The sequence below is a fragment of the Chlorocebus sabaeus genome, chromosome 22 (genome assembly GCF_047675955.1).
Source record: "Chlorocebus sabaeus isolate Y175 chromosome 22, mChlSab1.0.hap1, whole genome shotgun sequence".
NCBI lineage: Eukaryota > Metazoa > Chordata > Mammalia > Primates > Cercopithecidae > Chlorocebus > Chlorocebus sabaeus.
This window is the reverse complement of record NC_132925.1, coordinates 95,522,235-95,547,790: the sequence shown is the minus strand read 5'-3', so window position 1 is coordinate 95,547,790 and position 25,556 is coordinate 95,522,235. Positions and strand designations below refer to the sequence as shown.

At 40.1% G+C, this 25,556-nt stretch overlaps 1 protein-coding gene across 4 annotated transcripts in view; it reads left to right on the top strand.

Moving 5' to 3' along the window:
* The first annotated feature begins 1,282 nt into the window (after positions 1-1,282).
* The window catches only part of TCAIM (T cell activation inhibitor, mitochondrial), a 71,084-nt gene continuing 46,810 nt past the window's right edge, over positions 1,283-25,556 (top strand). For 2 of the 4 annotated variants that reach the window (XM_007983858.3, XM_007983854.3), the window contains exons 1-4: positions 1,891-1,992; positions 14,558-14,630; positions 17,585-17,720; positions 24,156-24,309. In XM_007983858.3, the coding sequence (XP_007982049.1) occupies positions 14,602-14,630; positions 17,585-17,720; positions 24,156-24,309 (319 nt within the window). In that variant the 5' untranslated portion in view covers positions 1,891-1,992; positions 14,558-14,601. Of the gene's footprint in view, positions 1,477-1,616; positions 1,993-14,557; positions 14,631-17,584; positions 17,721-24,155; positions 24,310-25,556 lie in introns of those variants that run through there. The other 2 variants (XM_007983855.3, XM_073010300.1) reach the window with 2 other exon arrangements.

The window sequence follows — 25,556 nt, the reverse complement described above, 5'->3', positions numbered from 1 at the left end:
AGTTTTTGTCTGATGTCTGGGGAAGGCTGACTTATAAAATGTATGGGCAGAAGGGATTGGCCCTCAGGGCTTTCAGGGTCTAAATTTGTATATTTATGCATGGCCTCCATCAGTCTAGCTTGGAAAAGGGCTGGGTCCGTGATCCTGAGTGATCTATCATAATTTAGAAAAATTAACAGGTTTTATTACAGTCTTTTTCATTCCTTCCAACAAACATGTTATCATATAATCGTCTCTGCCCCTGTCTCTGTTTGGGCTGGCATTGGCAGCATGGTATTGCCAATTGGGTTTTGTGTTGGGGACAGCTTCTGCCCCGGCTCTATTATTAGGATTGCCAACATGATGAGCTTCATCTGCCCAAACTCGAGCTACAGACCATGATTTTTCTTCATGGGACAGCAAATAGTTAATACCACAAATGTGTCTTGCCAGGTTAACTCAAAGGCAATAAAGCCCGAAATTCTTGAATGAACGTAGAGGGATCCTGGCTAAATGAACCCAACTTGGATTGAATTTGCCAAAGATCAGACAATGGAAAAGGGACATGAACTCAAATTGTTCCCAAATCTCCGTTTGCCACCTTGTGGAGAGGCAAAATATTTGGGGGATTTTCTGAGGACTCTGTACTAGTGGCATATGTAACTCCTGTGCGAGTATGTGAGGGTGATAAAGTATCTGGATGGTAGGGGGCAGGGGTTGATTGGGGCATGGAGCAGATGGCAAGGGGTACACAATGAGTTTTGACATGCGTGCACTATGGAGATGTATAGAAATTCTAGTTACTTTTAAATTTGGAGGGAAGAAGTCTGGTACCAGATGCTGGCTTTAGATAACAGGGAAGTCTAGTTACTTCTAAATTCCTCAGGTAAGGAGTTTCTGCCTCAGGATGGTCTGCTTAATGGCCACCAGGTGATCTTTGCTCGCAATTCTATTTGCTTGATTTCATCTGTGGCAGTTTCTGGGCGCGGGGGTGGGGGGAATCAAAGTTACAGGAACAAAATAAAACCAACAGTAAAACTTTCATGCTGACTGGAGAATGCTTAACGTTTAAAAATAGGTGTTGAATGGGCCAAAGCCAAACAACGCAAGCCGGAAAAGAAATGTTTAAAAGTTGGCTATACTTATACAAGGAAAACCAAAAGAGATAATTAAATGAGACTTTTAAAATTCGGGGCTCTCCACTGAGGCTCGTCCCCGGGTGCCAGCTCCGGGAGTTGGGCAGAGGCTCGTCCCCTGCCAGGGCGCCTGGGGCAAGGGACCGCGCGGCGCATGCGCGTCCTCCAGCGGCCCCTTTCCCCTTCTTCCCCAAGATCCAGCGCGTGCTCGGTTGCCCTTCTCCGTTCCCTGCGGACCCTTGCGTCAGGACCCACCACCTGCCGGCCCATCATTTTCCGAGTCCCTGCGGCCTAGTCGGAGTGCTCGCTCGCGCCTCCTAAAGCTTTCAGCGGAGGGCGCCGAGACCCCTGAGGGCGGCCGGTAAGAAGGCGGAGGGGTGGGGGCCTCAAAGCTCGCGGGGAAGGTGCAGCAGTCACTAGAGTGCTGACGTCAGCTAGAGGCAGGGCACCGCGGAAGGTTGAATCCAAGCCCTGGCTGCGCGCAGGCGCTGTAGGGGGAAGGCCTGGCACGCTCCAGCCAACCAGGGCGTCACCTGCAGCCCGTCACCCTTCCCAGGCTTGCTTCCAGCGCTCTGCCACCGCCGGAGCGGGGAGGGTGTTGGGAGCAGGTGGAGCCGGGAGGGTCCAGCTGAGAACTCGGGGTTAGGGGCTCAGAGAGCACTGCGGCTAGGAGCCCGTCAGAGCCTGTCGCCCAGTGGGGCGAGGGCAGGTGGGAGCGCCTGGCTGTGCGTCGCGCGTTGGTTGGCCGGCTGACGCCCCGGTGCGCATGCGCGGCCGAACAACCCGGCGGGCGGAGCGAGTGTCCTCTCTCCTGGTGTACTGGGTGGGAGGTGGAACTGGTCGGACAAAGCCCTCGCGTCGGACCCTTGCCAGAACTGTAAGGAGCAAGAGGGGAGGGACTCCGGTGGTGCATTCATGCCCCTCTCAGGGTGGGAAGCGGGGTCGGAGGGGAGTGCTCAGAGCCACCTTAGCGCAGCGTACTAACTTTTGAACTGAGGCGGTGCCGGGGGCCGCAGTATCCGCATCGCATCTACATTTTAACTCGCTTTGAAATGAGAACGCAAAGACGATTTAGGTTTTATTGTTTCCGACTTATTTTACCGAGGTCTTTGGTTGACGGGAAATTGTTACCTACTAAATCTCATATAGCAAGAGATTGAGAAAAGGAAGCTACAGAATCTAGGCTAATTTATCTGATAGCTTTTCCTGCTTTTACTCTTTTTGCTTTTTCCCCCTACTCTAAGAAGTACATATTCAACTGAAAAGCCATGAAAATTGCCGCTTTTATCTCTCCTTGATGTAACAAACTGCTTTCAGAAACCTTACAGGATAGTCACTAAAGGAAGTCACAGTTCAAATGAGAGTGGCATGTTATTAATTTTGTTAAAATAAATTACTTTCAAATAAAAGTTGTGCCAAATGGTCAAAGCTCAATCCTGGGAGCTCTATATGGCACACAACTGTTATTCTTTCTGTGTGTGTTGAAAGTGATTTAAGCAAAACAAAACCGTTTTTCGTGTACTCTTCCGTAATTTGGATTTTTCACCGATTTACGTATCTTTCCTCCAAATTTGGTTTGAAACTGCACAGATTTAATGCCTCAGCACAGATTTTAGGTAAAATTTGAAATTTTCATTTTATGAAACAGAAGCTAATGTCACTATTAAGTAGATTAAAGTAGTCATTTACCATGGTTTGTAAATAAATTGTATCCTTCCCGGTCCTCTGCCCCCTTCCAGGAAAGGCACCATTTCCTTAGAGAAGACCTTCCTGAGTGCTCCCCGTCCCATTCTAAGTGTAGCGTCTGGGAGTTTCTCATATTCTGTGCATGTTTGTATTATTGCATTTACTGCGTTTATAGTTATCTGCTTGTGTCTGTTTTTACACTCCCCCCTCCCTCTAAAAGTATTTTGAGTGTTAGAATTGTCTGAATATTTTTCTAGTCCCAATGCTTTACGCAGGACCTGGCCCATAAGTGATGATGAATGGGTGAGTTAAAGACTCAGTATGCCTTCCAAGTCTGATAAGACAGTGCAACCTCTTTGGTTATTTTATAGCATTTTCCATGTGGAAGTATAGTGGGCTAAGTGCAGTATGGACAGGAACCACCTATGTAACAATTTGTCTGAAGAGGAGAAGCCTGCAGTTGATGTGGATGCCCTAGGCTTTTGGAGCTAGTGTCTGAATGAGAGCACCCAACTCTACTCTGAAGCAATGTGTCTTCAGTCAGCTGATAGTAATTTGATTTTCTGTGTAGCTAGTCCTGAGAGAGTAAGAACATTATATGTGAATCTTCTAGTTGTCTTAGCATTCATAATCTCAAAGTAAATTTACAGATTGACACTCTAGTTATCAGGCCTTCTAATTTAGCTTTCCCAAAGTCCGCATATATCTGTTTGAAGTGATAAAATTGGGTTCTGTTCTTAGAAAGTTAAAGACTAACCCAAGATCTGGGCGTTAGGAAGAGGCGAGCAGCCATGCCTGCCAACCTGCTGGACTCTAACATTGTCTCTACTTAGAATTTTGTTTTTTTAGTCTGAAAAGTACGTAAACCATACAGGAAACAAAGAACTAATTCAAGAAAAACTTGAAATCCTCCTTTGATTTTTAGCATAAATTGGGTAGCTAAAAATCCAAGTTTGTATTAAATAATTATTTTTAAAGAATTAAAGCTTAAACATTAACAGATGCCCCAGAATCTTCTTTGGTGATAGAATCAGGATTCCCTAATACAGGGATTCCCTAATACAGTGGTTCTGAGTGTGCGTCAGAATCCCTGAGAGTAGGTTAAAACAAATTCCTGGATCCCACCCAGTTTCTGATTCTGCAGGACTAGGATGGGACCTGATAATTTGCATTTCTCATGAATGTTGTTGCTGCTTTGAAAACCACTGCCCTAAGAGTTCTTTCTCTCCTTCCTACCCTAGCCCTTTCCTCTTTTCCAAAACTGGATCCTGATCTGTCACTTAGTGTTCAGAGCCCATTCTTAAATAAGAGCTTATAGGAAATACTCAAAAGACTCATAGGACTCAGTTGTTCATTCTTAGTCTTAAACAGAACAAGAAAATATATTTTTAATTTTTTCCAATGATTTGTATAAGAAGTCATCATCTTAGAGCAATAATTTTGTTTAATGGATAGCAGAATTATTAACTGAATATATTTTTAAGTATATAGGCATTTTCCTCTAGAAATATGAATTGGCTACCATTATGGGAGAGAGGAGAGTTGCTGGAAAAAGGAAAAGTCACATTCCCTCTCATTTCTCCTCTATTGCTCTCTCATTGTTTCTCCATGCCCCAGAACGCTGTCTTCAAAAAGTCAGTATTAATTCATAAAAAGACAATTCCCACAGCACAATATAACTTTATTATACTCACTTTAGGTTTTTATTTTGAAGAGAGAAATGCTACTTCCATCAAAACTTGTGTTTTTATTGGTTAGCAAGTGCTAACTTTGTCTTCAAATGGTAAAAATAAACAACTAGCTACTTTTTAATTCTGATGAATTAAAAGTATTTTTCTAGAGAAAAATTTGTGAAATTAGATTATACATTTGTACTTTTTAAACTCTAGCCTTGGCAAAATTGTCTACTACCTTGTATTTTTTAAGACCTTCAGACATTGACTCCTTATTGTGATAATTCTGAGTTTTTCAACAAAGTTTTTCAAAATTTGTTTTCAAATAAAGTGTTGTATTTAACTGCATGTTTGAGCAATATGTTATCCGACATTAGGTGGAAAAAAGAATTATGCCATTTTTTAATATACTCTGATGTAATAATAGTTGCAACTTTTTTTTTTTTTTTTTTTTTTGAGACAGAGTCTTGCTCTGTCACCCAGGCTTGAGTGCAGTGGCGCGATCTCAGCTCACTGCAATCACTGCAAGCTCCACCTCCCGGGTTCTCACCATTTTCCTGCCTCAGCCTCCCAAGTAGCTGGGACTACAGGCGCCTGCCACCACGCCCGGCTAATTTTTTTGTATTTTTAGTAGAGACAGGTTTCACCGTGTTAGCCAGGATGGTCTCGATCTCCTGACCTCGTGATCCGTCCACCTCGGCCTCCCAAAGCGCTGGGATTACAGCCATGAGCCACCGCGCCGGGCCAATAGTTGCAACTTTAATGAATTTTTTACTTGCTAAATGTGGCTAAATCCCTTATGCGTATTATTTTACTTAAGCTTCACAAAAATTCTATGAAAAAGATAGCCCCTACTTTCATAAGTGATGTATCCCTGAAAACATGTACACAAAGTCACATGTGGGATTCCACATCCAGAGCGCTTAAACATCATTATTAGGTTCTAAATTAGATTTCACCTTTTAGAAAAGTCTTATTGAATATTTCTAGCATTTTGTCTGTGTCTTTCCACCATTTTATCTTAAATGTGCTGTCCAGGTAACTTCAGTCCAGTGAGCATCAGATACAGACCAAATAGCAATATAGATGTCGTTTTCTCATTTGTATTTCATTTCATATTCTTTATTACTAGTATTAGAATTGTAATTTTTCTTTTTTATAAATAAAGACAAAATTCAATAAAATATTCACTAATTTCATTGACTAATTTGTACTCCTGTCTAGCAGATTAGCATTGTGTTAGCTCAGAGTATTCTTTCGGTTAATGAAAACTTAAGATTCAGAATTAAAAGGCAGTTTGGAGTGGGGACAGAATGTTTATATATATCCACATGTTTCTGCTGTAATGCCATACTTGCATTCCTGGAAATCCTGACATGCTGCCAAACAATAAGCAAAAGTAACAGTTTGTGGAGAAAAAACACTCAAAACTGAACAAACTTTTATAAGAGCCCTAACAAAAACCCTAACCCTAATAAACATACTAGTACAATTAAATCTAGTTTAGACTAGTTTTGTCAAGATTAACATTCTAATCTAGGAGTAGCTTTATTTATCTATCCATTTTTTTTAAAGACTTAGAAACCTCTAGCTTTTTCATTTATCCTAGCACATTGCCAGATGGTTTGATAAAGTGGAAAATGTAGCCAGACATGAACCCACTAAACATCTGCTTCTTAAACCAAAAAAAAGAACTACCAAGAGATTTTTTTTTTCCTGAAGGTCTTTACATATCACTAAAGCCTTTTTTTTTTTTTTTTTTCCTTCTAAATTGTAGAAAGCCTACCTCTGATCACTTCAAATCAGTAATATGTTGGGGGAAAAATGCATATATAATATCTTTCCCCTGTTGCCCAATTGCACATAAGCTAATTCACATTAAATAAACGTTTTGAGGCTGGACACAGTGGCTCAGGCTTGTCATCTCAGCACTTTGGGAGGCTGAGGAAGGAGGATCACCTGAGGTCAGGAGTTTGAGACCAGTGTGGCCAACATGGAGAAACCCCATCTCTACTAAAAATATAAAAATTAGGTGGACGTGGTGGCAAGTGACTGTAATCCCAGCTACTCGGGAAGCTGAGGCACGAGAATCACTTGAACCTGGGAGGCAGAGGTTGCAGTAAGCCAAGATCATGCCACTGCACTACAGCATGGGCAACAGAGCAAGACTCTGTCTCAAGAAAAAAAAAAAGAAGAAATGTTTGGTGTTACGACAGACTTTTCTTAACCATCTGTGTTATTTAAGAGATGAGGAAACAGACTCCAGAAGGTAACGTAACTTGCCCTTGCTCACACAGTCACTGAAGATGTCAAGATTTGAATACAGATCTCAAGCTCCCTGCCTTCCTTTCCAAACCATGGTGCAAACTACCTACTTTGACAGTCCCATTAACTGTGTTTAGATCAGCACAGTCCAATAAAAATAGAATGTAAGCCTTGGATATAGTTTAAAATTTTCCAAATCCTAGATGTTTTACTTTTTTAAAAAAGTAAAAGTGAAATTAATTTTAGTGAATTATAATTTCAACACATAACCGATATGAAAAATTATTACTGAGCTACTTTCCATTCTTTGTACTAAATCTTTTAAATCCAGTGGGAGGTATTGAGGATAGGAGAGTATATGGGTTTGGCACCACGGGGTGGATAGGCAAAACAATTTGACTGATAAGGTGCAGATCCTGAACTAACCTGTAAGACTTGTCCGGTTTTTGGACAGGTAAAATGGACTTGTAAGGAGAGTTTATAGGCTTTAAAAGGCCACGCTGTAATAGGTGAGTGATAACAGGCTTTAATCCTTTTAAAGTGTGCTGTGGGATGGGATATTGGCATTGAGCAGGGTAAGAGTGATTAGTTTTTAATGGAATGGTAAGGGGTGCATGATCGGTCATCAAGGAGGGAGTAGAGGTATCCTATACTTGTGGATTAAGGTGGGGAGACACAAGGGAAGGATGTGAAGGAGGCTTTGAACTGGGGAAAAGGCTGGCAATGAGGTGTGGCTGTAGCCTAGGAATAGTCAGGGAAGCAGATAATTTAGTTAAAATGCCTCGACCTAATAAGGGAACTGGGCAGGTGGAGATAACTAAAAAGGAGTGCATAAAAGAATGTTGTCCAAGTTGGCACCAGAGTTGGGGAGTTTTAAGAGGTTTAGAAGCCTGGCCGTCAATACCCACAACAGTTATGGAGGCAAGGGAAACAGGCCCTTGAAAAGAAGGTAATGTGGAGTGGTAGCCTCTATACTGATTAAGAAGGGGATGGACTTACCCTCCACTGTAAGAGTTACCCAAAGTGTCTGTGATGGTCCAGGAGGCTTCTGAGGCAATCAGGCAGCGTCAGTCTTCAGCTACTAAGCCGAGAAGATCTGGGAAGGAGTCAGAGAGCCTTGGGCCAGAGTTCCAGGGACTCTGGGAGTGGCACCCAGGCAAATTGGACAGTCCAATTTCCAGTGGGGTCCCACAACAGGTGGGACACGGCTTAGGAGGAATCCCAGGCTGTGGGCATTCCTTGGCCCAGTGGCCAGATTTCCAGCACTTGAAGCAAGATCCTGGGGGAGGAGATCCTGAAGGAATGCCTGACCGCTGTGGCTTAGGTGTTTTGAAGTTCTTGTGTGCTGGAGTTGTGGCTGGGGTTTCTCTCAGAGCAGAGGCAAGTAATTGCAACTCTTCTCTATTATTGTACACCTTGAAGGCAAGGTTAATTAAGTCCTGTTGTGGGGTTTGAGGGCCGGAATTTAATTTTTGGAGCTTTTTCTAATGTCAGGAGAGGATTGGGTAATGAAATGCATATTGAGACTAAGACGGCCTTCTGGCCCCCTGGGTCTAGGGTGGTAAAGCGTCTAAGGGTTGCTACTAAACAAGCCATGGACTGGGCTGGGTTTTTATATTTGATGAAAAAGAGCCAAAATGCTAACTGATTTGGGAAAGGTCTGATAGAGAAAAAGAAACATAAACCTTGACTGTGCCTTTAGCTCCAGCCACTTCTTTAAGAGGAAATTGTTGGGCAGGTGGGGGAGGGCTAGTGGTGGAACGAAACTGTAAGCTGGGCCGGGGTGAGGAGGGGAGGTGATAGAAGGATTATAAGGTTGGGGAGTGGAGGCTAAAGAAGAATTGGGACCTGGCTCAGCCTGGCGAGGAGCAGCCTGGGGAGGAGGGGAGAGGTCAGATGGGTCCTTAGAAAAGGAGGATTTAAAGGACTCAGAGCTTGGGGTGGAGACTGAAGGAACAGACAGGAGAGAAAGAAGAAAGATTTGGGATGAGTCGCATTGAGAGCAGAGATTAGGAAGGGACCGATGTGTAAAAGAATGCCTGGAAATCAGGCATCTCAGACCATTTGCCCATTTTACGACAAGAATTATCTAGATCTTGTAGGATGGAGAAATTGAAAGTGCCATTTTCTGGCTGCTTGGAACTGTTGTCGCGTTTGTATTGGGGTCAAGCGGTATTATAGAAGAAAATAAGGCATTTAGGTTTTAGATTAGGTGTGAGTTGAAGAGGTTTTAAGTTCTTGAGAACACAGGCTAAGGGAGAAGAAGAAATGGGGAGGGTGGAAGGTTGCCCATAGTGAAGGAGGCAAGCCTAGAAAAAAGAGAGGGTAGAGACATGGAGAGAGGGGGGTAGGGGGGTACTTGCCCCCCAAGGGAGGTGGTGCTTGCCACCAAGGTGAAGGATCCAGGCAGATGTCCCCACGGTGATCACACACCTCCGAAATGTGGGCGAATAATCAGGCAGGCGTCCCCGCGGTGATTCAACACCAAAGAAAGAGTGTCTTCCCAAGTTTGTGACTGGTGCCGGAGTTTTGGGTTCACGGATAAAACGTGTCTCCGCTGTCTTTACCAGAAAGGGAAAGGAACTGAAATTAAGGGAAGGGAGAGATTGAAGGGTGGCACCAAAATTGAAAGGAGAAAGAAGTTGAGGGATAGTGAGAGATGTTAGAGAAGAGAGTAAAAAGAGACCGCTCACCCGATTTAAAATTGGTGAGATGTTCCTTGGGCTGATTGGTCAGAGGACCCGAGGTCGTAGGTAGATCTTTCTTACAGAGCAAAGAGCAGGAGGACAGGGGATTGATCTCCCAAGGGAGATCCCCTGGTCCGAGTCACCAAATGTCACATGCATCCGTGTGAAGAGACCACCAAACAGGCTTTGTGTGCAGGTGGGCTGAGTCTGAAAAGAGAGTCAGCAAAGGGAGTTAGGGGTGGGGCAGTTTTATAGGATTTAGGTAGGTAGTGAAAAATTACAGTCAAAGGGGGTGGTTCTCTTGGGAGCAGGGGCCGGGGGTCACAAGGTGCTCAGTGGGGAAGCTTCTGAGCCAGGAGAAGAAATTGCACAAGGTAATGTCATCAGTTAAGGCAAGAACCAGCCATTTCTACTTCTTTTGTGATTCTTCAGTTACTTCAGGCCATCTGGATGTATATGTGCAGGCCTGGGCTCAGAGGCCTGACAGTTACCTCCCAAAGGCCCCACTTCCTTCTTTTTCTTTCTCTTTTTTTAAGTTTTTTTTTAGTCAGGAGTCTTGCTGTGTCTCCCAGGCTGAAATACAGTGGCACGATTGCAGCTCATTGTAGTCTCCACTTCCCAGAGTGAAGCCATCCTTACCTCAGCTTTCTGAGTAGCTGAGGCTACAGACAGACAACACCACCCAGCTACTCTTTTGTTTTTTAGAGACAGGGTCTCACTATGTTGCCCAGAGGCTGATCTTGAACTCCTGGCCTCCCTCAAGCAATACTCCTGCTGCAGCCTCCTGAATTACTGGGATTACAAGTGGGAACCATCATATGCAGATGATTTTTTAAAAAAAACATATTTCACATGTTTGTTATAAATAATATAGGAGATAAGAAGCAAAATTAAAACATTTAATATCCTACCACCTAGAGATAGCCATTGTTACAGATTGCATATTTTTCTAGTCTTTTTTTCTTTGCAAGCTTGGGGTCTGGCACTTGTGCTGTCTTAACTAAATCTAGGTTATTTTGTTCACCTTATGATGAAGTTTGGTGAGAATTTAGTCCCTCACAGGTAACACTGAACCTTCAAATAGTTCAAATTTTTTTTGTGTTTTTTATTGTTGTTGTTGTTTTTGAGATGGAGTCTCACTCTCTCACCCAGGCAGTGCAATGACGCAGCTTCGGCTCACTACAACATCTGCCTCCCAGGTTAAAGCGATTCTCCTACCTCAGCCTCCCAAGCAGCTGGGACTACAGGCACACATTACCATGGCCGGCTAATTTTTGTGTTTTGGGTAGAGACAGGGTTTCTCCATGTTGGCCAGGCTGGTCTTGAACTCCTGACCTCAGTCGATCTGCCTGCCTGGGCCTCCCAAAGTGCTGGGATTACAGGCAAAAGCTACTGCATCTAGCTCCCAATTTTTTTTTTTCCTCATTGTGTCTCCATTTGATCTCAGAAATCTTTGAAATGGTAGAAGTATTTTCTGTATCTCTGTATTTGTCTCAAAATATCAATGTTCATGGTTAAATAAAATCACCTTTTAAAATTTATTTTATTTTATTTTGTTTTATTATTATTATTATTATTATTTTGAGACAGAGTGTCACTCTATTGCCCAGGCTGGAGTGCAGTAGCGTGATCCTGGCTCACTCCAACCTCCACCTCCAGAGTTCAAGTGATTCTGCTGCCTCAGCCTCCCAAGTAGCTGGGATTACAGGGTCCCACTACCACACCTGACTAATTTTTTATTTTTTGTAGAGACAGGGTTTCACCATGTTGGCCAGGCTGGTCTCGAACTCCTGACCTCAGGTGATCCTCCCGCCTCAGTCTCCCAAAGTGCTGGGATTACAGGCATGAGCCACCGCGCCCAACCCACCGTTTTAGTATTTAAATGGATACCTATAAATGCATTCTGTCTGCAAGAAACTCTTGCCATGTCAGTCAACCTAGAAATAAATTGAAGTATCCATTTTTGTTTAAGAATGTACTTTTTAAAAAGATAATTCCTGATTTTTCATTTAAAATTTTCTATCATTCTATTAATAACAGTTATGCTTCATTAGATTACTTCACATATATTCACCGCTTCACTTATATATATGTTATGTATATATTATATGTTAGTTATATATCTATTATATATATAAAGATATATATATATGTATATATAATATATTAAAAACATTTTGGTACTTAAGATGTGACAGAATAGGACTTTAGCCATGTGATGATTGTTTTGAGAGAACGTGCTACTCAGCAGCTCTCCACTAGAATGGAATAATGGAGAACAGGAAAAGCTCAGAGCTCAATCACATAGGGGAGAAAATAATTTTTTACCTGATGGTTATTATGTGAATAATAGGGCCTTGCAAAATTTTAATAAGGTACTGCTTATAGGATTTTAAAAATCATTTGGTCAGTTGATATGGAGACCATAATATACTTGAATATCTTGCTAAAGATCTAAATTATTGGAAAAGTTCATGTGATTCAAATCCTTTCCCCCACTTTTATCTCCATAGCTTGTTTTAAAAATAAACTTTAATTTTCAGAGCAATTTTAGGTTCACAGCAAAATTTAGCAGAAAGTAAAGAGAATTTCATATACTCCCATCCCTACTTACACATAACCTCCCTCACTATCAGCATCCACACCAAAATGGTATATTTATTACAGTCAGTCTACATTGACACATCCTTATCACCCAAAGTCCATGCTTTACCTTAGGGTTCACTTGGTGTTGTCCATTCTAAGAATTTTGACAAATGTTGACAAATGATGCTTCCACCGTTGTAGTATCATTCATACAGAATAGTTTCACTGCCCTAAAAATCCTCTGAGCTCTGCCTGTTCATCCCTCCCTATCGATTAACCCGTGGCAACCACGGATCTTTTTGTACTGTCTTCAGACTTTTTGCCTTTCCCAGACTGCTTGGAAATCATATGCTTGGAATCATACAGTATACAGGTATATAGCCTTTTCAGATTGACTTTTTTTTTTGAGACAGGAGTTTTTGCTGGTGTTGCCCATACTGGAGTGCAATGGCACAATCTTGGGTCACTGCAACCCTCTAACTCCTGGGTTCAAGCAATTCTCCTACCTCAGCCTCACTAGTAGCTGGGATTACAGGCGCCCTCCACCACACCAGGCTAATTTTTGTATTTTTAGTAGAGACAGGGTTTTACCGTTTTGGCCAGGCTGGTCTCAAACTCCTGACCTCATGTGATCCACCTGCCTCGGCCTCCCAAAGTGCTGGGCTTACAGACGTGAGCCACCGCACGTGGCCGACTTCTTTAACTTAGTAGTATCCAGTTAAGTTTCCTCCCTGACTTTTTTTTAGCCTGAATAATATTCAATTGTCTGGATGTACCACAGTTTATCCATTTACTTACTGAAGCACATCTTGTTTGCTTCCAAGTTTTAGCAGTTATAAATAAAGCCTCTATAAACACCTGTGCACTGGTTTTTGCGTGCACATAGTTTTCAGTTTGTTTTGTAAATTACCAAGGACTACTATTGCTGTATAGTATGGTAAGAGTATGTTTAGTTTTGTAAGAAATTGCCATACTGTCTTCCAAAGTGGCTGCACCTGTTTGCATCCTCGCTTCCCACTAGGAGTGAATGAGAATTGCTGTTGCCGCACATCCTTACCAGCAGGTGTTGTCAATGTTTTGGATTTTGGCCATCCTAATAGATTTGCAGTGGCATCTCATTTGTTTTAATTTGCAATTGTCTGAGGATACATGATGTTGAACTGCATTTCATGTGCTTATTTGCCATCTGTATGTTCTCTTGGTGAGGTGTCTGTTAAGAGTTTTTGCCCATTTTTAATTGGGTTGCTTGTTTTCTCATTGTTAAGCTTTAGGAGTTCTTTTTTTTTTTTTCTTTTTCTTTTTTTTTTTCTTTTTTTTTTGAGATAGAGTCTTGCTCTGTCGCCCAGGCTGGAGTGCAGTGGCGCGATCTCCACTCACTGCAAGCTCCGCTTCCCGGGTTCACGCCATTCTCCTGCCTCAGCCTCCCATGTAACTGGGACTACAGGTGCCTGCCACCGCGCCCGGCTAATTTTTTTTATGTATTTTTAGTAGAGACGGGGTTTCACTGTGTTAGCCAGGATGGCCTCGATCTCCTGACCTCGTGATCCACCCGTCTCGGCCTCCCAAAGTGCTGGGATTACAGGCGTGAGCCACCGTGCCCAGCCAGGAGTTCTTTGTATATTTTGGAAAATAGTTTGTTATCAGATGTGCCTTTTGCAAATATTTTCTCCAAGTTCGTGGCTTTTCTTCTCATTCTCTTGACACTTTCTTTCACAGAGCAGAATTTTTCAGTTTGACAAAAGTCTAGCTTACCAGTTAAGCCGGATAGTGCCTTTGGTGTTATAACTAAATAGTCATTTCTATCCCCAAGGTCATCTAGATTTTCTCTTTTGTTATCTTCTAGGAGTTTTATAGCATTTTATATTTAGGTATATGACCCATTTTGAGTTAATTTTTGTGAAAAATGTAAGGTCTGTGTCCAGGTTAATTTTTTTGCATGTGGATGTCCGATTGTTTTAGTGTCATTTGTTGAACAAGCTGTCTTTGCTCCAATGGATTGCCTTTGTTTCTTTGCCAAAGATTAGTTGACTTTATTTATATGAATCTATTTCTGGGCTCTCTATTCTGTTCCATGGTTCTATTCATTCTTTCACCAACACCGTGCTGTCTTAATTACTGTAGCTTTAGGGTAAGTCTTGAAATAAAGTAGTGTCATTTTTCTACCTTTGTTCTCCTTCCTTATTGAGTTGGCTACTCTCTGGGTCTTTTATCTCTCTTTATAAACTTTAGAATCCATTTGTCAGTATCCACAAACTAACTTGCTGGGATTTTGATTGTAATTTCATTGAATCTATAGATCAAGTTGGGAAGAATGACATCTTGGCAATATTGAGTCTTCCTATCCATGAACGTGGAGTATCTCTCCATTTATTTAGTCTTCCTATTTCCTTCATCTGAGTTTTGTAGTTTTCCTTATCTAGATCTTATACATATTTTATAAGATTAATAACTAAGTATTTCATATTTTGGGTGATAATATAAATCATAATGTGTTTTACATTTAAAATTCTACTTGTTCATTTGTGATGTCTGCTTAACTTTTAAGCAATTAATGGATGCCTGGAAGTTGACGTACATATATATTCAGAAATGTTTTGCCACCTGAGACCTATGAGGAGGTAAGTATCGTGGTCCAATCTGTAATTAGTATTGTGGGGGCAGCGGGGGAGGTCTGTTATGCACTTGGTTTATTTCAGTTTGTTACTATTTTTCTAATTCTGAAGTTATATTATGGTGGAAAGCTGGAACAAAAAAGTAAAGAAAATTTATATAAGACAGGTCCTCCAAGAGTACATTCAGAGTAGAAGGTGAAAAGAATACTGTCCTTCAGAATAGTTAGGTGTGAAAAGCTTAAACAGAAAAACAGATCAAGTTTCCTCTTAACACAATTCACTTTATGGTATTACGTTTCAAGCATCTAGGGCACACAGTTTCTTTTCTTTAGAGTTTAAAAGAGGGAGAGACTAATGAGAATACAGAAGGGAAGGTTCTGGGGGAATAGATACAATGCCTCCTGGAGCATGACGGGTGTGCAGTAGTTGTTCAGTTTGGAGAGGTGAAAATGCAGGTCAGGGAGGATGCATTAGGACTTAGAAATTATGTAGGACAAAAAGGGGAAAATGAGGAAGATTATTGGGAGCTGGAACTAAGGGTTTCTATAAGGAGTGATTGGAGATCAAGTTGGAAAGACAGATGGGAAAACAATGAAAGAGGGTTTCAAATACCAGACTAAGGAGTGGATTTATTCGCAGGAATTAGGGCACCACCAAAGCTGTTTGAGTAAGGAATACAGTGATGGTGGGATTTTAGGAAAGTTAATCTGTTGGTGATACCTAATATAGTTAGAGAAAGGGACAGCAGAGTAGACTAATTATGAGACTGTACAGTCTAGTTTTGTAGTGATGATAATTGATAGCAGAGAACGTGGAAAGAAGGAATGATTTCATTGAACATTGTAAAGTGAGAAGACTGTACTAACTGAAAGTGAATGGGGGTAGTGAACTAATTTGGGTTTTGTGCTTTACAACATTGAGAAAGGTGGTACCACAATAACAAAAATAAGGAAGATAATCCTGGATTGAGTTGTTAGCTGCTCCCTGGCCTTCTGTAACCAGGCTGAATTTAAAAAGACAATAATGACTTGTACTCCTTTTTTAGATACGCAGAATTTGAGCAGCTGGCAGGAGAGCTAAGTGTATGTCAGACGTTGGGAAATGAGAACGGAAGCTCAGAGGGATAAGTGGAGTTGCAACTGTGGTTTACTTAGACTAGCTCATATTTAATCCTGGCTGATTGTTTCCTTTGCTTTAAACTCCTGTTCTAATCCTTGAGGTACAAATCCATATATTGACTTTATAAAAGGTTCAAATATATGGGAGGAATAAAAGATAATCTGCAAATAGGTTGGTGGTCTCCAGATTGTTTAAAAATCACCAGAAATGATTCCACAATCTCTACCATTTTAAAAACATAAAACTCAAGACTTGGCACACCTAATGTGTGAGAACAGACGCATGTGCAATGTTTAGAGACTTCATTATAAAAAGCTTAGGTTGGGCCAGGCACAGTGGCTCACGCCTGTAATCCCAGCACTTTGGGAGGCTGAGGCAGGGAAATCCTTTGAAGTCAGGAGTTCAAGACCAGCCAGGCCAACATGGCAAAACCCCGTCTCTACTAAAAATGCAAAAATTAACTGGGCATGGTGGCATGCACCTGTAATCCCAGCTACTTGCAAGGCTGAGGCAGGAGAATTTCTTGAACCCAGGGGGCAGAGGTTGAGCCAAGATCGCACCACTACACTCCAGCCTGGGCAACAGAGTGATACTCTGTCTCAAAAATAAATAAATAAATAAATAAAAGCTTAGGATGGAAAAGGTAAATGATAACATTTAAAAATAGGTGTCGTGGAAGTGCTTTCAAAAAACCACAAATAATTTCATTTGGATTTAAACACTGTACTTTTAAAAAACACTCTCAAGTGGGTTACAAAACTTAAGAATATCACCGCCATGTGTGGTGGCTCATGCCTGTAATCCCAGCACTTTGGGAGGCTGAGGCGGGTGGATCACCTGAGGTCAGGAGTTTGAGACCAGCCTGACCAACATGGTGAGACCCTGTCTCTACTAAAAATACAAAAAAAAAAAAAAAAAATTAACCGGCAGTGGTGGCACACGCCTGTAGTCCCAGCTACTTGGGAGGCTGAGGCAGGAGAATCACTTGAACCCAAGAGGCAGAAGATTGCATGCAGTGAACTGAGATCATGCTACTGCACTCCAGCCTGGGCAACAGAACAAACTCCGTCTCAAAAAAAAAGAATGAGAATATCAAGTTATCCAACTAGTATAATTTTAGCATGCTAATAATGAGGGAATGAACTAAAAGACATCTGTATCTCTTTTTAAGTATAATAATTATCAAAATGTTTGCTACTATAAAGAAAAAATTGAACCAGGCATGGTAGCTCATGACTGTAATCCCATTGCTTTGGGAAGGTAAGGCAGGAGGATTGCTTGAGGCCAGCAGTTTGAGATCAGCAAAAGAACTAGTTGGGTGTGGTGACAGGCATCTGTAGTCCCAGCTACTTGGGAGGGTGAGGTGGGAGGATCACTTGACCCCCAGAGATCGCACCCCTGCACTCCAGCCTGGGCAACAAAGCAAGACTCTGTCTGAAAGAAAGAAAGAAAGAGAAAGAGATAGATGTAAAGAGAGAGATATAGATATATAGAGAGAATTACACTATTGGATATTAAGATTTTTTGATCTGAATAAGAAAATTAGAAAGGAAATTGTTATCATTTGCAGTGAAGTCAGCTGAATTTCAAAGTGGAGTATTGAGGGGAAATTATAATATTATTTAATATTTCTCATTTTGCACAAGAAAAATCTATAACCACTGTTTTAGAAACCATGTGGTACTCACCTTTTGTAAAACTAGTAGATTTCAGAAAACCGTGAAGTATCTATCTTGTTTCTGCTGTGCATAGTACGTTTAATTTTATTGTCACCTTATACATTGAGGATTTGTGTGTGTGTGAGTGCCTCAATGAATAACCAGCCCACATCTTTTTAAAAGGTTATGTCTAGAGAAGATATTTCCACACTGGTTTCCCTATTCAAGAGCTTTATCAGGAGCTGAAGCAGTCAATGCCTTGAGACCTTTCTATTTTGCAGTACATCCAGATTTCTTTGGACAGCACCCCGTAGAAAGGGTAAACATTTATTTATTTTTAAACCAGTAGTGTACATTTCTGCTTATTTACCTTTGATACAATATAATACATAGAGTTCTATAAACGTGGATTATTCTGTTGTAGTGATATAATCAATGCTTTGAACTAATTTGAAATGTAGATACCGAAAATTGAAAATAGAGCTTTTTTTATGAAAGCTGTCATTGTTTTGTGCAGGCAATAAAGCTGTCATTTAAACTCTTTACAGTACTAGTAATCATGTTTTTGGCACCAAGTTTTGAAGTACAGTTGAGGGTTTGAAAGAAAACTTGAGACTTCTATTATCATGATCGATCTCTCTTTTTTATTTTTTTTTTAATTATTCTTTAAGTTCTAGGGTACATGTGCACAACATGCAGGTTTGTTACATATGTATACATGTGCCATGTTGGTGTGCTGCACCCATTAACTCGTCATTTACATTAGGTATATCTGCTAATGCTATCCCTTCCCTATCACCCCTCCCCACAATAGGCCCCGGTATGTGATGTTCCCTTCCTGTGTCCAAGTGATCTCATTGTTCAATTACCACCTATGAGTGAGAACATGTGGTGTTTGATTTTCTGTTCTTGTGATAGTTTGCTGAGAATGATGGTTTCCAGCTGCATCCATGTTCCTACAAAGGACACAAACTCATCCTTTTTTATGACTGCATAGTATTCCATGGTGTATATGTGCCACATTTTCTCAGTCTGTCACTGATGGACATTTGGGTTGATTCCAAGTCTTTGCTATTGTGAATAGTGCTGCAGTAAACATACGTGTACATGTGTCTTTATAGCAGCATGATTTATAATCCTTTGGATATGTACCCAGTATTGGGATGGCTGGGTCAAATGGTATTTCTAGTTCTAGATCCTTGAGAAATCGCCACACTGTTTTCCACAATGGTTGAACTAGTTTACAGTCCTACCAACAGTGTAAAAGTGTTCCTATTTCTCCACATCCTCTCCAGCACCTGTTGTTTCCTGACTTTTTAATGATTGCCATTCTAACTAGTGTGATATGGTATCTTACTGTGGTTTTGATTTGCATTTCTCTGATGGCGAGTGATGATGAGCATTTTTTCATGTGTCTGTTGGCTGTATAAATGTCTTGTTTTGAGAAGTGTCTGTTCATTTCCTTTGCCCACTTTTTGATGGGGTTGTTTGCTTTTTTCTTGTAAATTTGTTTGAGTTTTTTGTAGGTTCTGGATATAGCCGTTTGTCAGATGAGTAGATTGCAAACATTTTCTCCCATTTTGTAGGTTGCCTGTTCACTCTGATGGTAGTTTCTTTTTCTGTGCAGAAGCTCTTTAGTTTAATGAGATCCCATTTGTCAATTTTGGCTTTTGTTGCCGTTGCTTTTGGTGTTTTAGACATGAAGTCCTTGCCCATGCCTATGTCCTGAATGGTATTACCTAGGTATTCTTCTAGGGTTTTTATGGTTTTAGGTCTAACATTTAAGTCTCTAATCCATCTTGAATTAATTTTCATATAAGGAGTAAGGAAAGGATCCAGTTTCAGCTTTCTACTTATGGCTAGCCAATTTTCCCAGCACCATTTATTAAATAGGGAATCCTTTCCCCATTTCTTGTTTTTGTCAGGTTTGTCAAAGATCAGATGGCTGTAGGTGTGTGGTATTATTTCTGAGGGCTCTGTTCTGTTCCATTGGTCTATATCTCTGTTTTGGTACCAGCACCATGCTGTTTTGGTTACTGTAGCCTTGTTGTATAGTTTGAAATCAGGTAGTGTGATGCCTCCAGCTTTGCTCTTTTTGCTTAGGATTATCTTGGCAATGCGGGCTCTTTTTTGATGCCATATGAACTTTAAAGCAATTTTTTCCAATTCTGTGAAGAAAGTCATTGGTAGCTTAATGGGGATGGCATTGAATCTATAAATTATCTTGGGCAGTATGGCCATTTTCACAATATTGATTCTTCCTGTCCATGAGCATGGAATGTTCTTTCGTTTGTTTGTGTCCTCTTATTTCACTGAGCAGTGGTTTGTATTTCTCCTTGAAGAGGTCCTTCACATCCCTTGTAAGTTGGATTCCTAGGTATTTTATTCTCTTTGAAGCAATTGTGAATGGGAATTCATTCATGATTTGGCACTCTGTTTGTCTGTTATTGGTGTATAAGAATGCTTGTGATTTTTGCACATTGATTTTTTATCCTGAGACTTTGCTGAAGTTTCTTATCAGCTTAAGGAGATTTTGGGCTGAGACGATGGGGTTTTCTAAATATACAATCATGTCATCTGCAAACAGGGACAATTTGACTTCTTTTCCTAATTGAATACCCTTGATTTCTTTCTCTTGCCTAATTTCCCTAGCCAGAACTTCCAACATTATGTTGAATAGGAGTGGTGAGAGAGGGCATCTCTGTCTTGTGCCAGTTTTCGAAGGGAATGCTTCCAGTTTTTGCCCATTCAGTATGATATTGGCTGTGGGAAAAGACAAAAAAAAAAAAAGACTAAAAGTTTGATATTGGCTGTGGGTTTGTCATAAATAGCTCTTATTATTTTGAGATACGTTCCATCAATATTGAATTTATTGAGAGTTTTTAGCATGAAGGGCTGTTGAATTTTGTCAAAGGCCTTTTCTGCATCTATTAAGATAATCATGTGGTTTTTGTCTTTGGTTCTGTTTATATGCTGGATTACATTTATTGATTTGCATATGTTGAACCAGCCTTGCATCCCAGGGATGAAACCCACTTGATCATGGTGGATAAGCTTTTTGATGTGCTGCTGGATTCAGTTTGCCAGTATTTTATTGAGGATTTTTGCATCAATGTTCATCAGGGATATTAGTCTAAAATTCTCTTTTTTTGTTGTGTCTCTGCCAGGCTTTGGTATCAGGATGATGTTGGCCTCATAAAATGAGTTAGGGAGGATTCCCTCTTTTTCTATTGATTGGAATAGTTTCAGAAGGAATGGTACCAGCTCCTCCTCATACCTCTGGTGGAATTCGGCTGTGAATCCATCTGGTCCTGTACTTTTTTTGGTTGGTAGGCTATTAATTATTGCCTCAATTTCAGAGACACAATAAAAAATGATAAAGGGGATATCACCACTGACCCCACAGAAATACAAACTACCATCAGAGAATACTATAAACACCTCTACGCAAATAAACTAGAAAACCTAGAAGAAATGGATAAGTTCCTGGACACATGCACTCTCCCAAGACTAAACCAGAAAAAAGTTGAATCCCTGAATAGACCAATAGCAGGCTCTCTCTTTTTTTTTTTAAGGATGATACATGGAAGAGTTTTCAATGCCCTAGTGATTTTTCCTTATGATGCATGCTGCTGGACCACTCCCCTACAACATCAGTTAATGTGTGCTCCAGGAATACAAACTGATATGAAAAATGGCTTATGGTAGATGTAGTTAAGACAGTCAATATATTTTAACATTAGAAAATTCAGTCAGTCCTTCATATCCATGGGTTTTACACCCATGGATTCAACCAACCTCAGACTGAAAATATTAGGGGAAAAAAATACATCTGTGCTACACATGAACAGACTTCTCTTTCTTGTCATTATTCCCTGAACAATACAGGATAACAACTACTTACATAGCACATACATTATATTAGGTATTATAAGTAATCTAGAAATGATTTAAAGTATATGGGAGGATATATATAGGTTATTTGCAAATACTACACTATTTTATATGAGAGACTTGAGCATTCGTGGATTTCGGTATCCACAGGAGGTCCAGGAACCAATCCCCTGTGGATACCAAGGGACTACTATATATTACAAAGCCACATGCTTTGGAATTACTTCATTGGTTCCTTCTATTTTCATTAACACTGATATCTAGTTTAATATGAAAAGGAACTTGAAATCTTGAAAATTAGAACATTGTTATTTTTTTCTACTTGCAATGCAAAATCTATTTTGCTTTTTTGCTTCTAGGAAAATATTCTGTTGTGATATTTGATACATATGTCGGCTACTCAAAGTCAGAACTTTTCAAAGTAATCAGTAAATTGAATCAACAGAAAAATATTCATTACCTTGGGGATGCATTAATAATTTAAAGTTTTTAAGTTCAACATGTATAGAAAAATCAAGCTTAGTAATACTTTAATGTTATTGTACCAATGTATTTTTTTAAATTAAGACATCTGTATGCAGCAGGGCGTGGTGGCAAACCTGTAGTCCCAGCTACTAGGGAGGCTGAGCCAGGAGGATTACTTGAGCCCAGGAGTTCAAGCCTGGGCAATATAGTGAGACCTCATCTCGTAAATTTAAAAAACAAACAACAGAAAATTCTACGTGTGGTAAAGGGTTAACTCAGCAAGCTTGGGTTGCTTAAACCTCGCACATTCCAAGAAAGGTCTGACCTCAGTGCTGAACTTTGGCTCCTGGAAAATGAGCTCTGAGCCCCTGGAATATCCCACCTGATAGGAATGTTTCTGTTTGCCTGAGGCGTTAGACCGTACCAGATAGACAGTTTATGCTAACAATATGATTTATAGTGAATACCTGTTTTCCTGTGTCTAAGACCCTGGACTGCACTGTATTCATTTGACCTGGGGGATTTAGGGAGCTGAGACTGGATAGCTAAAGTAAGTCACATAAGCACTAAATGCTTACCTGTCTGACCACCAGTAAAACTCTGGACATCCAGACTTGGATGAGCTTCCCTGGTTGGCAACACTTTTCACGTATTGTCACACACCATTGCTGGGGGGATTAAGCACTGTCTATAAAACTCCACTGTGAAATGACAACTGGAAGCTTGCACCTGGTCTCTCCTGATTCTGCTCTATGCACCTTTTCCCTTTGCTGGTTTTAATTTCCATTCTTTTGTTGTAATAAACCATAATGGTGAATAAAACAGCTTGTCTGAGTTATGTGAATCCTTCTAGTAAATCATTGAACCTGAGAGTGGTCTTGAGGACCCCTGACACAATGTGCCTAGAGTTTAATGGTTCTGATAAGTTACATTTTCATGTTATCTTTAAACTTGTATTTATTTACTCCTCCTTTGTATCAAGCCCTTGCCCTAGCCTGTGCTTAGAGTATCCTTTTCCTAGATATCCCAGATATGGCTTGTCCTTTACTTTCTTACTGAAGTGTCACCTTTCAGTGAGGCTCTCCCAGATTACGCTATTACTTGTGTTTGTTTTGTTTTGTTTTTAAAACTACCCTATTTTAAATTGCTATCTCTGCTTTACTTCCTAGCATTCCCTCCCCCTTTTACCCTGCAGTACTTCTTGGTTTTTTTTTTCCTTTCCATGTACCCTATTTCCTTATTTATTAGGTTTGTTATTTATTTTTCTCCCCTCACTAAAATGCAAGCTCCATGAAGGCTGTTCACTCTTCTTGTCACTCTTTTTGCCACCACATGTTCAGTTCAGTCTTCTTCCCACTATTAGAGAAGACCCTTGCCCCTTTTCTTAGGAAGACTGGCTTAAAGTCCCATCTATTCATAGCATCGAACTCAAAGTCCAGAGTTTCACAGTGATGCACCGGATTTTGGGGGGTTTTTTTAATCCTCTTTAATTTAATTAAAAAATCTACAAAACATTTGCAGTTTTCAAAAAAAAAAATCAAAACTAAATTTAAAGTTTAATGAGAAGTTTCATTCCTATATTCCTGTTTCCTTTACCCAATTCTTATTCACTTCCTATACATAATCTTTTTTTTTTTTAAGATTTTGGAGACAGTGTCTTGCTCTGTCACCCAGGCGGGGAGTGTGGTGGCACCATCAAGGGGCTCACTGCAGCCTCAAACTCCTGGTCTCAGGTGATCCTCCTACCTCAACCTCCTGGGTAGCTGGGACCACAAGCATGTGCCACCATGCCCAACCAATTTTTGTATTTTTTGTAGAGTCAGGGTTTCACCATGTTGCCCGGGCTGTTCTCAAACTCCTGAGTTCAGGCAATCTGCCCACCTCACCCTCCCAAAAAGTGCTGGGATTATAGACATGAGCCACCACATCCAGCCTTCTTGTGTTACTTTTCAGCAAAAATAGAAATATTTATCAAAAAATAATGAAGATTTAGTCTTACACTGGCAATAAATATCCCACACTTGTGTACAGGACTCATGTGGCTAAGAACATCATATTAGAATAAATTAAACTATCATTTATTACTTTGGGATATTTAGTCATTGGCATTTTCCACATTTAGGTTATAAAATAATTCATGTTTTCTTCTATTACTTATATGGTTACATCTTTTTACATCTTATCCATATGGAGTTCATTCTGTTACATGTTGTGAGATGTAGATCCAAAGAGCTATGAAATCCCAACATTTTTAAATACTAAATTATTTAATACTCTTAGTATTTAAAACTAAATTATTTAATACTCTCAATGTGTTTAAAAGGTTAGATAGATATCATTTCTGATATTTCCTTGTTCTATTTTGTATGTAAATACCCTTAATGTTTTTTTCCAGGAAATCAATGAAAATTCTCTTAAAAGGTTAAGTGTCTACTTAGAAAACCTCCAGAAACCAGGCTTCAAGTCTTTGAAACCAACTCAGCTTACATTTTATGTAAGAGAAACAGACCAGAGTTCCTCTGATGGCCAGGAACCTTTTAGTACTTCCGGTATGTTTTTTATTTCTGGTGTGTCCCTTGCAAGCTTCATGTTAAATGTGTTCATTAATTTTGACATTGTCAGAATACCTTTGGATCAAAACTTTGGTGATAAAAAAATAATAGCATTTAATTGATTGTTTAACTAGAATTAGATTCCATTCCTAGCTGCATATGTTTGAACAAGTGATTTTTTTTACATGTTTAAACTTTTTTGTTTCTAAAACTAAAGTGTTCCTATTTGTCCTCTTCCCAGTTCAGTGTTATTTTAAGTGTTAAACATGTCCAAACAATATGTATTTCTAAAAACTACAGCTTGCATTCTCTTATTTAGTCCTCCGAATACTCTGAAGCTGGAAGTATTTACCCAATTGTAACTTAGTGATGTTCAGTGCCTTTCCCAAGACCAGAGAGAAAGAATATAAGTCTTGAACCCAGGTCTTTTAACTCCAACCTTATGCTGCTTCTAAAATCCAATTGATCTTAGTAGACAGCCACCTTTTCACTGCCTTTTGTCACTGCTTTTCCATGTTTAAAATTAAGGACAAATATTTAGGTTAAGGTCACTAAAGGCCTATCATTTCTCTAATTATACATGCTTTTGATGATCCTTGAGGAAATAAATATATTTTTAGTATGAACTTAAGACAATTTAAAGAGTCAGTGCTTTCTGTGAGTTAAGGCTAAAACAGGATACACTGTAATTTTTTTGGAAACAAACTGCTATAAAACTCAGAATTTGATAGGTCTTTGAGATCTAAAATCTGTTTCTAGCTCTGCCAGTGACCTAGCTGTGTGACCTTTAACTTTTGGGTATTCATTTATTAAAATGAAAGAGCTGGAGAACTGTGTAGAGGCCACTCACATGGAAGATCCCTAATTTACACCTCACCTTCCCATGGCTCTCAGGACCTCAAATGGAAGGAGGAAGAGCTTGATCTGAAGAATGCTGAAGTATGTTAAAGACAGCGCCTCACCCAGTCTCTCCAGGGACTAGTATTTGATAGTATACGATCTCTTACCTTTTATTTTCTCATAATTGAATATGGGAGATCAGGAGTCACAAATTCCTTTTCTTGGCAGTTTCTCCATTTACCTCTGATGTAGAGTTGTATTAAAAATAGTCCTATTCTTCAATATTTAAAGACAGAAAGTCAACTCATAGCCCTTTTGTGAAGGAACAGCTATACTGAAGAATGCTGTAAATAATGAATAATAAGCATGTTGATCACTCTAAGTGACACAATTCTATTTGAAAG